This window comes from Hippopotamus amphibius, chromosome 6, assembly GCF_030028045.1.
Source record: "Hippopotamus amphibius kiboko isolate mHipAmp2 chromosome 6, mHipAmp2.hap2, whole genome shotgun sequence".
In the NCBI taxonomy this organism is placed as follows: domain Eukaryota; kingdom Metazoa; phylum Chordata; class Mammalia; order Artiodactyla; family Hippopotamidae; genus Hippopotamus; species Hippopotamus amphibius.
Genome location: NC_080191.1, coordinates 147,540,321 through 147,556,227, shown reverse-complemented (window position 1 = coordinate 147,556,227; position 15,907 = coordinate 147,540,321). Strand labels below are relative to the sequence as shown.

The following is a 15,907-nucleotide window of genomic DNA, read 5'->3' as shown; positions in this document are numbered from 1 at the left end:
GTGTACTTGTCATAGTCCATCTGCTGAAAAGCGTTGCTCCTTGGACCAAAAGATGTGCTCTGGTTAGGTAGCACTTAGCATCGTGAGTGTGGCAGGACTTGCCAAGGCTGAGAGACTAAAGGAATAATTCTGGGGGGGGTGTATCTTTTTTCTGTGAGTCATGACAGCACGTGCCAATTTAACAGGATTCCTGAAATTTGGAATTGGTAGAACCTTTCCTCTTCCTGTGGGAGAACTTTTCAAATCCTTATTTAGGGACTTCCCTGGTGGCGCAGTGCTAGAGAATCCGCCTGCCAATGCAGGGGACACAGGTTCGATCCCTGGTCCGGGAAGATCCCACATGCTTGGAGCAGCTAAGCCCGTGCACCACAACTACTGAAGCCCGTGTACCTAGAGCCCATGCTCCCCAACAAGAGAAGCCACCACAATGAGAAGTCTGCACACCTCAATGAAGAGTAGCAACTAGAGAAAGCCCCCACACTGCAATGAAAACCCAACACAGCCAATAAATAAATAAATAAATACATTTATAAAAAAGAAAAAAATAAGAAAAAAAATCCTCATTTAAACCATCCTCGTCTGTCTTGGAGGGAAAATTAATCTAAGTTTTCTCCTCCTCCAATCCAAGTCCTAGAGCCAGACCTAAAAACAGAAATCCCTCGCTGGCATCCAGCTTAGTGTCCTCACTATAACCCCTTCCTTCTGTATTTAAAGAGCTGCTAAACCCTATTATGTAAGAAAAGTCATTCAGGCCCATTTGTTTTTATTAGCAAAATGACATTTGGAATTATTTTAGAGTCTTTTAAAATCACACTTTTTTATGAGTATGACAACTATGCATGCCTGTTGCAGAAAGTTTTAGAAAAAAAAATTCATGATTATTCATGTAGAGCAAACTGCTGAGAACATTTGGGATATTTCCTTTCAGCCTTTCTTCTATGTATAGTTTCCATATAGAGTGGCCTTCCAATGAGGTAAATGTCTGGATCAGACTTCTTTTATCATAAGAGGATATCGTTCTCTCCCTCATCAGCTGCCTTTACCACATAGGACTTTGGCCAGGACTGGCAACCTAGGGCAGCTGCGTTCTAGGTCCTTATCGAGAGGTCGTCCCAGCTCATTGCTGCTGAATAGTGATCAAATCATCAAGAGGAATGACACAGAAGGAAGAGAGCCTAAAGGATGTGCATTTACTCAATTATGCTTTAGTTTGATTTTTGCCTCTACTGAAATACATTATAAAACATGGCACTGTGAAATCTAGTTTTGAACATTGTTTATCCTATTACATACTGAACTCTGTGAGGACCCATACAAGAAACTTCCTTCAGGTCTCAATACCTTCTCAAGGACTACTGAGTTGTTTTTGATCTTCAGAATTCACCAATATACATGATTGTTTTCCTCTCTTTTCACTGGCTACTAGGAAGCTTATTAATAAATTTATAGCTTACCTAGAGCAAGGATACAGCACCTGGTGTTTGAATTTTGTATACCAACTTTATCTTTGGCCTCATCTTATCTTTCCCAATCTTTTTTCTTATACCCATTTTTATGTTTCTATTAAAATATTTACAGAAGCCAATTTAAGTCCTGCTATGCAGGGGTGAACAGTGGAGTGAAAATTTTCAACCTGAAGGATATTTTTCAATTTGGATAGTTGCCAACCTCTAAAACTTGAAGAATTTCACATAAAAATCCAGATTTCTGGCTTCTCTTTAAAAATTAAAGGACACACAACACTAGTCTCACATTGCAACTTCCTTCTTCAGGTGGGACAAATAAATTCTGCCTACTCACGATTCTATTCTCAATAGTACAGACAGTATTTCAGTCCTCTAGTCATCAAGGTCCTTGCCTCCTTCACTTGTTTGTTCCTGCCTGGTTCCTGCTGGTACTGGAATTTGTGACCTCTGTTTTATAGGATATGGTCAACTGTAAACAATCTATATGCGTTAGTAGGTACATAACACACATAATTGAGATAATCCTGTTTAAACACCTAACAAATATTTTAAAGGAAAAACAAACAGAAACATGCAGAATGTTTGAAATATTGGAGCTATTTTTCTTTATCTCCTTAGGTAATAATAACCCATTATAGACATGTTTTGGGTGTTCCGCTGGATGACCGAAAAGCTATCAACAACTATGCTATCAACAGTACAGAGGAACTGCCCACAAGCCCACTCCTAGGGGACCCAACACCAACCCCTTGGGCTGAGGAAGAGACTATGGCATCTGCTAGCCTCATCACCATGTTCTGGTCCCTGTCTGTGTCCAGCTTTGCAGTTGGTGGAATGATTGCATCATTCTTTGGTGGGTTGCTTGGGGACCAGCTTGGAAGGTAGGCAAATTTTCATAAATAAGCATGAACACAGAAACTTAGTATTTTGGGTTACATACATTGTTTAGAAAGAAATCATGTTTTCTTTTGCGGAATAGTTTTAGAGTTGTTTTTTCAACTCATGACCCTATGAGTTTGGTTGGTATTGGACCAAATAATGGAGAAAGCTGTTGCAACAATCTGCTTAACTGTGGAGGCATTTACAGCAAAAGTGAGTTTGGTGTGTATTTCTAGATAATCACTTTAATTCTCTGACTTTGTAGCTTGTAAAACATATTAAGAAACCACTGCACAAATGGTTTACTCAGGAATTCAATGGGGAGTCAAACGTGGAATTTTTAACCTGGGAGTCTATTGTTGGGTTCACCAAATTGCTCCGTTTCTCAGACATCCAGGTTTTCATTTTCAGATTAGAATTTGACATTTGGATCAGTCAAGTCCTAAGGTCAAGTCAATATCCCCAACTCCCATTCTACTTGGCATGGGGTTTCTGGCTGCCGCTACTGCTATCTCAAAGCCCCAGCCACAAATGAAGCAAGGGGTATCTCCATTTCTCTACTTTGGTTTCTATTAGGTGTTTTGGACTGAAAACATCAGTGGAACTCTTTTACACTCAAATTTCATTTAGTCATATGATGTACTAAAGCTCTTGGGATTCCCCCACCCTCATAGAGAGGAAGTAAAACAGAAAATAAAATGGTTATTTCTTTAGAATTATTTTCTGCTCTTTTCATCCGTTTGTTTATCACTTTTTTTCTCATGATAAAAATATGCAAATATGGAAAATTTAGAAAAGGCAAAAACTTTTAAAGATCTAAATGACATAGGCAACTATCTTAGCAATCCTGGATTACAATTTGTTTAATTATTAAAATCCCCACTTTTTTTTCTTTGCCATGGCCACAAGACATTCGGGATCTTAGTTCCCTGACCAGGGATAGAACTCGCTCCCCCTGCAGTGGAAGCACAGTCTTAATCACTGGACCACCAGGGAAGCCCTTAAATTCCTCCTTTAAATTATAGTTTTCCCTCTCTGGTTATTAAATTCTGATAAGTTCTTCCTCTTGTGCTGGAGCTTTTATATAATAAGACGGTAAGAATTTCTCTTAACTTATGGGTAGCATGGTAATGGAAGTTTTATTCTTGTTCTTATTTGAAAGGGACTTTCCTCTACCATAAAAGAAAATGGTCAGTTCTTCAAATTTTTATCAACTTACTGGTGTTTAGCTGATCTTTAAATCAGTACCCATAAATTATGCAGGTCATTAACTGGCTTTAATCATTTTAATAATTTAAAAATCATTTCAATTTGCACCAAGATGGTTTAAGCAGTAGTTGGACATTTTTCTAGATTATGTCTAAAATAAATAAAATGAAGTAAAACTAAGTTAAATTTTAAAATATGGACAGGCCAACTCTTTTAGCAGCTATTGATGGTTTGTACTTCTCATCACTGAAGAAAAAATTTAAACCCTTGCCCCTCATTTAGAGACGGGATTCTAACAATCCAGCGACATACTCTAAAACATTTAATTAGTGTCCTGGTGATGGAACCAGGAGGCATGTCTTCAAGATTTAGGGACTTCCCTGGTGGTCCAGTGGGTAAGACCCTGCGCTCCCAAGGCAGGGGGCCCAGGTTTGATCCCCAGTCAGGGAACTAGATACCACATGCATGCGACAAAGAAGATCCCATGTGCCGCAACTAAGACCTGGCACAGCCAACACAACAACAAGTCTTAGGGTTTAGCATCAACAATGGTCATACCCCAAAAGCATGTCAAATCATCATTTATCAAATAATTTATGGTGAACTAAAAGTGAGGCTTCTTCCAACTCTCAGTAGAAAAATGATCCTCCTTGAAAATAGCCCTAAAACTAATAATTTTAACTTCAAAATTAAGACAAAATAGTTTAATCTCTCCCACAAAACTATTTTTCTAGGGAGATTCACTGAGAAATGACATGATGGGCTTTATTGCCAAGGTCATTTCTCTACTAGTTAAAAGTACATAAAAATGTACTTCTGCATTACTGCTTTAAAAAATGTCTTTCCTTGTAATTGTGTTAATAGTCAATAGATGTCTATGACCAGCAAGGTAAGGTTGGCGGACCATGATCTGGGCAGTCCACACTATCATGAGTGAAGGAAGGTACACATAGCTTGCCTTTGAAAGTGTCCTTTCTTTCATATCAAAAACGGAACTCACCAAAATAAAGCATTAACCTTTGGTTTCACACAGATCAAGTCCCAGCTCTGTCACTTAATAGCTATGTGAAAATGATCAAGTTACCTCGGTTCTCCATCTGCAATGTGGGAAAAAAATACCTCTCTCGTGGCATTATTGTGAGGATCAAATGAAAATGAATATAAAAGGTTTAGTACACTGCCCAGCACAGAGTGAGCAGCCAGCAAAGGTAGATGATGATGATGAAGATGAAGATGAAGATGATGATGATGGTGATGAAGAAGCCTATGGCTATAGAAGTATTTAGAGCAAGATTTAAAGAAATATACTTAGGCATATATATTTCTTTCTCTCTGATTCAACCATTCCATGTATTTTTAGATTATTTATTCTTGGCTGTTTCTCATGTCTGAGCAGAAGTTAAAATCCTTTAAGTTGTAGAAAGTGCTCCAGCATCCACCGGTGGTAAGGAAGAGGGACCTTATAGAGCAATCCGGCATCAAAAGTTCTTTCAAGCTAAAAAAAAAAAAAAAAAAAAAAAAGTTCTTTCAAGCTATCTCTCTCTCTTACAACCTTTTATCTCCCCACCCCCAATGGAATATATTATTAGCTAGCTAGTAACAATTTCCAAAGGTAAATTATTGAATTTGCCTGCCCTATGTCCTGGAGCAGAGAAAAAGCACTTCACAAAGAAACATCCCCTGTCTTTTTCTACTCTGCAGTTCTGAAGCTGGTCAGCTCTAAATCACTCTATTTGCTTTTCTTTGGGTAGTTGATAGCTTGCAAATAATAGTTTGCCGTTCCTGCTCAAATGAATTACTACAAACTTAGTGGCTTAAAACAACACAAATTTGTTTTCTTACAGTTTTGGAGACCCAAATTCAGTTTCACTTGGCTGAAGTCAAGGTGTCCGCACGGCTCATTCCTTCTGGAGGCTCTGAGGAAAAGTCTGTTCCCTGGCCCTTTTCCAGCTTCTAGGGGCCACCTCTCCTCCTCGGCTTGTGGCCCATTCCTCCATCTTCAGAGCACATCACTGCAAGCTTTATCTCTTTCATCACATCACCTCCTCTTCTGCCTTCTTAGTAGGATAGTTGTGATCACATCATTGGGCTTGACTGGATAATCTCTTCATCTCAAAAATCCTTAATTTACTCACATCTGCAAAATCCCTTTGCCATATAAAGTAACATATTCCCAGGGTCTGAAGATTAGGATATGGACTCTTGTGGGGTATTATCCAGCCTGTCTCATGGTTTGTTGGGCAATCATTGCAATATGAGATTATATAGTTTTATTTTCCAGAAAAAAAAATCTGTTTGGTGTTTAAGATACTTGCTTAGAAAAAGCTCACCTATTAAAGCTTGAAACATTGAAATAGAACATAACAAGATACTTATATTTCTTTGTGGAACAAACATTTTCACACCTGTTCACTCAGATTCTTTTATTGGCCTTATCATCACCTACTGAACTTTGAAGAAGGTTTTCGTGTACCTCACTATGCCTTTTAACAGGAGGAAGAATATCAGATACCTGCAAATGTCAATTTTCATATGATTAATTTTGAAAATGATGTTTTTGTTGCTATTGTCAGCTTTATTACGTAATTTACATTGGTTGACATTAATTCATAGATTCTGGAAATATGCTGGCATACAATGATAAAATAGGGGTAATTATAGTTCTCTATGATAAGGCTTAAAGTAAAAGCATGTTTTAATTTACTTCCAAATAATTCATACTAAATAAAACTTAACTTTGAAAGTTCCTTTCATGATCTATATCGACTAAAAACTTATACCATTAAAAGAAAAAAAAAGGGGTGTCATCGGTTACAACCACAGAATTAAATTTAGCCATCATCAGGCAATTATTCTTTAAAGCACTCAACCTCTAGAGACCTGAATTGTTAACTATTTGAAAAGATGTCAGAAGTGCTATCTTATAGCAAACTAGTCATCATCACAATTGAATCATCTCTATCAAAATGTGGAGATCAGGTACATGCAACTCAAATTCTCTCATATGATAGTGACTCAAAAATTATCTGCACTCTGGCTGTAGAATTTACTTTAATTAACTTTTTAGAAAAGACAAATACATCATTTTTTGACATAATCTCCTTGCTTTTTAATACACTTTGCCCATCTGTCAAAAAACATTTGTATTACCTTATTAAAAATGTTTTAGGCTGAGCTGTGAGCCACGGATGCACCGCTGTCTTCACTTCATCAGAAGTGAATCTTCGTCCTCAGAGGGCTGCTTTCAGGGGACCAAACAGGTGAAAGTCTGATGGAGCAAGATAAGGACTATAGGGAGGATGCTTTAACATCTCAAAATGAAGTTTTTGCAGTTTCGACAGTTTGGGCAGGAGTGTGCGGATGTGCACACCCTCAGACCATAAAAAATGAATCACTGCACACAGCTCTTCTTTTGTGCAAATCACAGGTGGGGCATCCATTTTTACTCGTACCACAGTTACAAATGAGCTAATGTAATATGTTCACACCTGCACAGCAGTGACTGGGGAGACAGTAGCCTTGAATGGAACAGAAGTTTCAGTATAACCAGAGTGCGGATAATTTTTGACTCACCCTTGTAAATATTACTTATTGTTAATGCTTTAACCCATAGACAGATCAAAGTAGCAATCATGGTTTAAGATTCCCCAACTAGCTCTATCACTAAAAATCTCATCATGCTCTGAAAGCAAATTATTTTATCAAGTTTTGATGCTATATTTATAATCCTTGCTTTTCAAATTTTCAGAATCAAAGCCATGTTGGTAGCAAACATTCTCTCATTAGTTGGAGCTCTCTTGATGGGGTTTTCGAAATTGGGACCATCTCACATTCTTATAATTTCAGGAAGAAGCATATCAGGACTCTATAGTGGTAAGTCATGCACACACACACATTCCCACACAAACACATCCACACAACTGATAATTATTCTTAAGGCAACTGTGGTTATATGGTAGGGAATTTTTTGAACCTCAGGTGACATCACAAAAGGGAAGGGCAATAGCATAAAGTTGCAGTCCTGAGTCAGGGAGGTTTGGGACCAGTAAGTGGAGTTGTAAAGCTATGTTCTTATCCACAGCAATGACATCATTTCTAGTCCTATGATCAGAGACAAATTATTTAACTCTGTTTCCTTATCCATGAAACGAGAAGGATAATAGTATCTACCTTGTGCAGCGCTTGTGAGAATATGTATAAAATGTTCAGCACAGAATCTGACTACAGTAAGCTGCTGAATCTGCTAGCTGTTATCATTACTGCTGTTGGTCAGTAGACAGTGGAAGACTGCTATGCCCAGAACCCCTAACTCTACATTTGTGGCCTCTTGGCCACTGATGTCTCTGTCTCTCCTATCTGGAAAGACTTTGGCATCTTGGCCTATCTCTCAGACCACGTTCACTCACCCGAAATGCTTCCACACGTGGCTGGGTGAAGTGTTAAAGTGGCAGTGACACTAATAGGGAGAGGGGATCAGGAAGAGCAGCTGGTAGAGGAGCTCAGAATGGAGGAAAGATGCTCCTTCCAAGAACTTCACATCTAAATAGCTGAATCACTATTTCTTGGAAATAGCTTTTCAAACTTCCTGATAAGCTTTCAACTTAGCAGAGGCCTGAAGAAAGGGAGGATCAAACATTCTCTAAAATAGTCAAATCTTTTCTTCTCAATCCCAGTGGCACCCATTGTCCCAAATCATAGCCACTAATAATGTCTGCTGGGGGTGGGAGAGGAAGGGTGAGGGCACAAAGTGGTGTATAAAATATTTTTAACATTTTTACCTGCAAAGAGGAAAGACTGTAATTTCATGCATCTTCAATGATCAGTTGAAACAAAAGTCTAAGATTACTTAATTAAATGTTACATTTTGTTATTTTCAATGCTAATAAAAATAACCGAAAGGATAGCTTGATCAAGGTAAAGAGTCAACCCACTTGTGGAAAAAGCTTTGGATTCAGAGTGAGTCAATTCAGGCACTGTCTCTGTCTGGCCTTAGTAATTGAATATGAGACTCAGTTTCCTCTTCTGTAAAATGCAAATAATAACACCATCAAAGAGGTCTAAATCATGATTCTTCTTTCTTTTCTCTCCATTTTCAAAACACAGCAAGAAAAAAAATTACAGAATATTTTTGGTAAAATTGAAAATAAATGCTGTAAACATATTGTGGAGCAACCTATCACTAGCAGAGCCAAGTAACTTGTACTCTCCAACCACCTTTTAAAGTTATATCTGATCCTATTATGAGCATTAAAATTGCTAAAAATTATAGGAAATACAATTTGACTTCAGGTTCATGTGACTTCAGACCTGCAAGCTGATCTGCATTTTCTGTTCTTGAGCTATAATGTTAGGCACTACACAAAATAGTAAAGTCTAGAATAGGACCAAACAAATGCTTTTTCTCCCCTTCTTCTTTAAGATCAAGAGACCATACATCAGAGTTACATATAGAAGCAGAAATTCAAATGCTGTGTCACATACAAATGTTCATGTGATATTAAGAACAATTTGAAGCATTAAAAAATATTGCAAAGAATTGAAACAATTTGCAAAAGCATCTTTTATACATTTGATAGGTAGGCCGTCTCTCTAAGAGGAAACCTCTGACAAATCTTATTTTTAAATGCCAAACGTTGCGTTCAGCCTTGCTCATTGATAGTCTCTGACCTTTTTTTGTCCTCAGCAAATGGCTAGATACTCCACCATTTCCAATATTTCTAGATTACATTTGCATCTAGAAAAACTATAGAAGGCAGAATGGCCTACAGCTTTTCAAATTTTTGTATTCCTTTAAGCACCAGAAGTCTTTATTCAAATAAAATATTTTCTGAAGCCTATTATGTAGAGAAAATAAAGAAGCTAGGTTGCTCTAGTTGGAGTAACTGGGGGAAGAGCCCCTGAGTCCCTCAACCCCTACCACCTTTCCACCCCCCACTCCTATCTCCACCCCCCAACCCCCACCCAACTCTGTGATCTTAGGCACCTCCACATTGTGGAAACTCAGACAGGGCTTGCAATTCTCCACTAACACTCTATTGCACTGTGATCTTGGGTAAGTCGTCTCTCACCTTTATCAAGTAAAGAGGTTGGCCTAGATATGTTTAATTTCCTTTAATCCCATGGATCTAGAGTAGGAATATTATTGTGTTTTTAAGAATATTGTTAAAGCATGCTTCAGTCTCTTTTCTGTAGATAACCTAAGGCATTATGATACAAACTCAATATTAACATGGACTTTTTTTTAACGGAATAAGACAAGGTTATGAATAACTGCCAATACATGACTAACCATTCCTTTCTACTTGTATATCCAACTGCAACTTCATTTGGAGTCTCATCCACAAACATTCTTTGCATAAACTGTGTCTGTGGTTGGGGACAAGGGCTCTTCCTTCCAATGAACTCAGGAAGGGACTTTCAGCAGAACACCGACTGTACTTAAACAGAATTATTGTTATAGAGGTAGTCCTGGCTACACTTTAACATTTATGTTCATGTTTCACGCAGGGTTAATTTCAGGCTTGGTTCCAATGTACGTTGGTGAAATTGCTCCAACCACGCTCAGGGGGGCTATTGGTGCTCTTCACCAGCTGGCCATTGTCATCGGCATTCTTATCAGCCAGGTAAAAACTCCCACCCCCTACCTCACCCATCCTTTACTTTACCCAACTTCTCCCTCCTTGCTTGTCCACTCTCACTGTAGAACAACACAGAGGAAAAACCCAGTTCCACAAGTGGTAGTGAAGGTGTTATAGAGAAGTTGGCTTTTTCAGCTCAAAGCTAAAGTACTACTACTGTACTCCTCACTTTTCCCCATGGAGTTGTGGTGGGGTTGGCACTAGGGGTGACCTGGTAAGCCAAGTCTTGAACTGCTGGAGCTATTGTAGAATTAAATTATTCCATTTAGATTTCAAGGAATAAAAAATTTCAAAACTTTGGCTGCCCAGGTTTCCTTTGTTCTGAGCTATTTACTTGCTCAGATTTAATATGCAAATGATTACAATACCAGCTCTTGTTCAGTTGGCTCTATTCTTTCCTTCTGTCCTATGTTCTCAGAGGGAGTCCTCAGAACCTCAAACCTATGACTATCCAGTAGGGATCGCAAAACTAGTTCTCGTCAGAGTAATTGCTTTATCTATGTAACCCCAATCTATTTAAGTTCTGGGTAATCTAAGAAGAAATTTTTTTAACAAAGGTCCAAAGTTATGCATGATTTTTGCTGTCGTTTTAGATATCAAATGTGTGCTTAAAAGTGTGGTTGATTCCCATCCTAAATGCCCCACAGGAGTTAATGAAAACATATCTAGGTGAATTATGTGTAAAACAAAGAGTCTGTAATTCAGTTAAGGTGAGACACACCAGTAATAGTTTTCATCGTGTGCATACTTGCGCATGCTTGAATCAAAGCTGTCAGGGATTACTATCAAATAGCCAGTTTGCTTTTTCAACAAATTGTTTCAGGAGGCAGATCCAAAGTGATATGCAGTTGATATGCTTCCTCCATGACTTTCCAGATCGTTGGCCTTGACTTCATCCTGGGCAATCGTGAGCTGTGGCACATCCTGCTTGGTCTGTCTGCTGCTCCAGCTCTTCTCCAATCTCTGCTGCTCTTCTTCTGTCCAGAAAGCCCCAGATACCTTTACATCAAGCTGGAAGAGGAAGCCAAAGCAAAGCAAAGTAAGTCTAAGGGTGGTTTTACTTTCCTCCTATTGTTTTGGAACTATCAGCTAATGAGAAACAGTGTGCATGAATGGATACTCATGAAACTGGTACCAGTGCTTTCCAAATGAAGTCAGTGATTATATGTAAGAAGAATATGCAAGATCACTTAATATGACGGGTGCACGCCATTTGCAACCATAAACATTCATAAAAACCCAAATAGAAAATCCACATACAGAGACTTCTTCGAAGACCTTTCTTGTATTATGCTTCTATGATAATAAGGATCATAGTTTTGTTTGTCATAAGGTGAAGCCAAATGTTCTGCTTTTTTAAAAAATAAAAAAGCAGGATTTGATTTAACAAGAAAGCATTTCCAACACCCATGCTATTAGGTAATAGAAAGGGCTATGCGGAACTGTAGCTCTCTCATTAACATAATAAAAATAAATTTATTTTTGATTTGACTTGAGTTGTCTCAACCTGATCATTTTGGGGGACAGGCTTGAAAAGACTCAGAGGAAATGACGATGTCACCAAAGACATCACTGAGATGAGAAAAGAAAGGGAAGAAGCATCAAGTGAAAAGAAAGTCACCATAATACAGCTCTTCACCAATTCCAGCTACCGACAGCCTATTCTAGTGGCATTGATGCTGCATGTGGCTCAGCAATTTTCTGGAATCAATGCGGTAAGTTAAGAACAGCACCTAACTCTTAAGAGCAAAGTGAGTTAAGATAGATGAGGAAGGGGGTTTAAGTTTAAATAACTAAAGGGCACTTTAAAATGCAGACATCACATGTCTTACTGCAATAAATATATTGAATGAGCATTAATTTTTTGTCTTGACTCCTCTGCTTTCTAAAATTAGCTTACGATTTTTTAAAATCTCAATAATCAGTGGTCTGCATGTCTATTAAGATGAAGGTTAATAGGCAAGTCATAATAAATATGAAAGAGAGAAAGGGAGAATAAATATACCAAGAAGACTAAATTACAAGGGGCTTCTAGAGTTGAGTATCAAATTTAGGATTTCTGATAGCCTAGGCAAAAGGAGTCTATGGTTCCCTCTATCTATTGCAGTGAAGTACACCAGACAACCTGGTGCAAAGAAGTTTCCTGCAATCCAAGAAACTTTCACTCTCTTTGGGGAGACAGCACACAAAATAAACAATAGAGTGAACTGTTATGATATTGGAGAATGAGGGTAATAGAAAAGACATGATTAAAAAACACACTGAGTGCTGAAGTAGCTACCTTTTTGGTTTTGAATTGAAATTCTTGTATTATGCAGACTAAAACTATTCTACTGACAATTAGCTACTAGAGGAAAAAAAAATCAAAATTTGTTAAGAAACTAGATAAAGAAAATCACTTATCCCCTTTCATTGCTTTTAAAAAGAGACACTTTGGTGGGGCGGGCGGGTGACTGACAAATGGGCAGAGATCTGGGGGAAGCAAAGAAAGTAATTCCCATGAGTTGAAGCAAAAGACCTGAGCTTCACTCCACAAAATGAATGCTGCTCTGTTGTGGTCTCCATCCTCCTTTAATGGGTCGTTAATGCTCAATTTTTAATCTCTTAACTCTTTATAACTTTGGGGCTCGGAGACCAAATCTGTATCCTCTCTCTCAGCTCTGCTTGTATATCCAATGGCACAACACTTAGTCTCTCTGAACCTCCCTGCTTTAGCTTCCATCCCAGTGCCTGACTTAGAGGCATCCAGGAAGTGACGAACCAGAGGCTGTTGGGCAGCCTAAAGTGGTGGGGTAGTGTGCAGTGCGTAATCCACTCTTCACTGAACACGGTCTGGGAAGTCCTCCTGCATCAGCCCTGTCTGCAGGAAGAGGCACCAGCAGCAGGACATGCTATGTGGGAAAGGAATGACAGAAGATGACAGACCCAAAAAAAGATCTAAAAGACTATTAAAGACATAAGGACATAACTAAATAATAAAGGCTATTGGGGAGGTGTGAAGCAGATTTCTCCATCTCCACTGAGATTAGTGGAAATTTTTGGATTACATGTAATGACAACCACAACTTTTATACACATGAGTGAGAGTACAAATTGACACAACTTTTCTAAAGAAAAAATTTTATTAGGGTATAATTGACTTACAATGTTCTGTTAGTTTCAGGTGTACAGCAAAGTGAATTTGTTACACAAATACATATGTCCATTCTTTTTTAGATTCTTTTCCCGTATAGGCCATTACAGAGTATTGAGCAGAGTTCCTGTGCTATATAGTAGGTCCTCACTTGTTATCTGTTTTATATATAGTAGTATGTATGTGACACAACTTCTGCAGAAAACTGGCAGTATCTATCAAAGCTGAGAACATGCATACACTACAATGCAAAAATTCTATTCCTAGGTATAAACATGACATAGTTTACCAAAAGGCTTGTACTAGAATGTTCATAGCAGCACTATTCATAATCAGTCTAAGTGATGACTACCTAAATACCCATCAATGGTAGAACGGGTAACTGAATTGTGGTATATTATACAATAATATACTAAATAGCAAGGATAATGAACAGCCTGCAAATACAACAATATGGATGATTCTCAAAGGTAATGTTGATGCCAGATACAAAATACACACTATGTGTTTCCATTTATATCAAGTACAAGACTAGGCAAAATTTATCTACAATGAGAGAAGTTGAAAGAGTTTTGAAAAAAGGGTGACATTTTGGGGGCTTCTGGAGGGCAGGAAAAGATTTATTTTATATTGAGATGTTCAGCACTGTTTTGTTTTTTTAAAATTTATTTTATTTATTTATTTGGTTGCACCAGGTCTTAGTTGTGGCCGGCAGGCTCCTTAGTTGTGGCTCATCATCTCCTTAGTTGTGGCATGTGAACTCTTAGTTGCATCATGCATGTGGGATGTCGTTCCATGACCAGGTATCAAACCCGGGCCCCCTGCAGTGGGAGCTCGGAGTCTTAACTGCTGTACCACCAGGGAAGTTCTGAAATGATTTTTTATCTAAATTATATACAGATATTTATTTTGTAAAAATTAATTGAGCTGTACCCAAACGATATGTGTACTTTTTGCATGTTTTATACTTTAACAAAAAGTTTTAAAACTGAAAAAACAATAAAGTGCAGATGTAGAGTTTTCAGCTAAACATAAGGAGAACTTTTAAGTGATTGGAAGCTTTACACACTGAAGGAAGATTGTGATTTCTCCTTCCCTGGAAGAAGAGGGTGGATTAAAACCTTTGGGGAGTTCTAGGGACCCTGGTTTCATTGAAATAACTAAAAATAAACAAACTAAAATAATTCTTGCTTTATCTGGGACGAAGTGAGAGAGTAGCATTGACATATATACACTACCAAATGTAAAATAGCTAGTAGGAAGTTGCTGCATAACATAGGGAGATAAACTCGATGATGGGTAATGACTTAGAGGGCCAGGATAGGGAGGGTGGGAGGGAGTCCTGGGAGGGAGGGGATATGGGGATATATGTGTAAATACAGCTGATTCACTTTGGTGTACCTCAAAAATTGGCACAAGAGTGTAAAGCAATTATATTCCAATAAAGAGCTTAAAAATAAATAAAATAAAATAAAATAATTCTTGCTTTAAAGCCATCAGCGCTAGGCTTCTTGATTAAGACTAAAGTATTACTATATTGCAGATATTTTACTACTCAACCAGCATTTTTCAGACAGCTGGAATCAGCCAACCTGTTTATGCAACCATTGGAGTTGGTGCTGTCAACACAGTTTTTACTGCTCTCTCTGTAAGTAAAATACTCTAGATAAATATTCTGCTTGTTCCTCAGTCCAGAAATGGGAGCACAAAAAACCTTGTAATATAAAAGCGACCTATGACTTATTGTCCACGTGAACTGGGTATGTAGATAGAAGAAAGTGGGTCACAAGAAGAGTCCTGTATGTGAATAACCAACCCCTGTATTGATATTAGGCATAGCTGAGCAGGTGGACCACTGGTTCTCCTTATCTGCTGAAGGTGTCATTTGTCACTCATTTGTGAGTTAGTATGTCACTTGGGGACACAGACACTTGGTGTTTTTGCTTAAATACCTGGGGTCTTTCTCTTTTGCTCTGTACTTACGCTCCTTGATATTGGCAAACAGCTTGTCATTTCTATCAACATTGGATCTTCCACCTAGATTCCTCTCCTTCCGTGGTTGAAAATTTTTATCCTGATATCTTATTAAAAAAATTTTTAGATAAACATGGTCTTCTCAATTAGATATCTAAGCCTCTAGCAAAATTAAACTGGTTCATCAAATTCTTATAACATTAAGCCATTGGGCAGAGCTTCCAGGTAGCCATGGCTTCTGGTGATGTAGATGACTGTGTGATATTATGAGAGGACGGAGTAGAAGTGGTATATAACTTGAAATATTTTTGCTCTTTTTGAAATGTAACTTTTTTCAAATGTCAAATGCTATTATATATTTTCAAAAGTTTTTTCAACAAGGGAAGAGGTCATATACTCTTCTTAAGACCAAATACCTTATCTAAGGAATGATTCAGTGTGTTGACAGTAAGAATATTTAATATCACAATCTAAGAATTAAACAGAAAACAGCAACAAAAATACCCCCAAACTTCCCAACTAATATAACTCACTTTAAAATGAGAATAATTGGGCTTATTTTTATCTTTGAATGCAGATGTTCAGAAAGCTTGTGCTTTTAATTTTGG

At 37.9% G+C, this 15,907-nt stretch overlaps 1 protein-coding gene across 1 annotated transcript in view; it reads left to right on the top strand.

Annotated features, from left to right (window-relative positions):
- Positions 1–15,907, top strand: part of SLC2A2 (solute carrier family 2 member 2) — a 28,981-nt gene that overhangs the window by 8,830 nt on the left and 4,244 nt on the right. The window contains exons 3-8 of the mRNA XM_057739993.1: positions 2,085–2,347; positions 7,303–7,427; positions 10,062–10,177; positions 11,069–11,231; positions 11,720–11,907; positions 14,869–14,973. Coding sequence (XP_057595976.1) covers positions 2,085–2,347; positions 7,303–7,427; positions 10,062–10,177; positions 11,069–11,231; positions 11,720–11,907; positions 14,869–14,973 — 960 coding nt within the window. The remainder of the gene's footprint in view (positions 1–2,084; positions 2,348–7,302; positions 7,428–10,061; positions 10,178–11,068; positions 11,232–11,719; positions 11,908–14,868; positions 14,974–15,907) is intronic.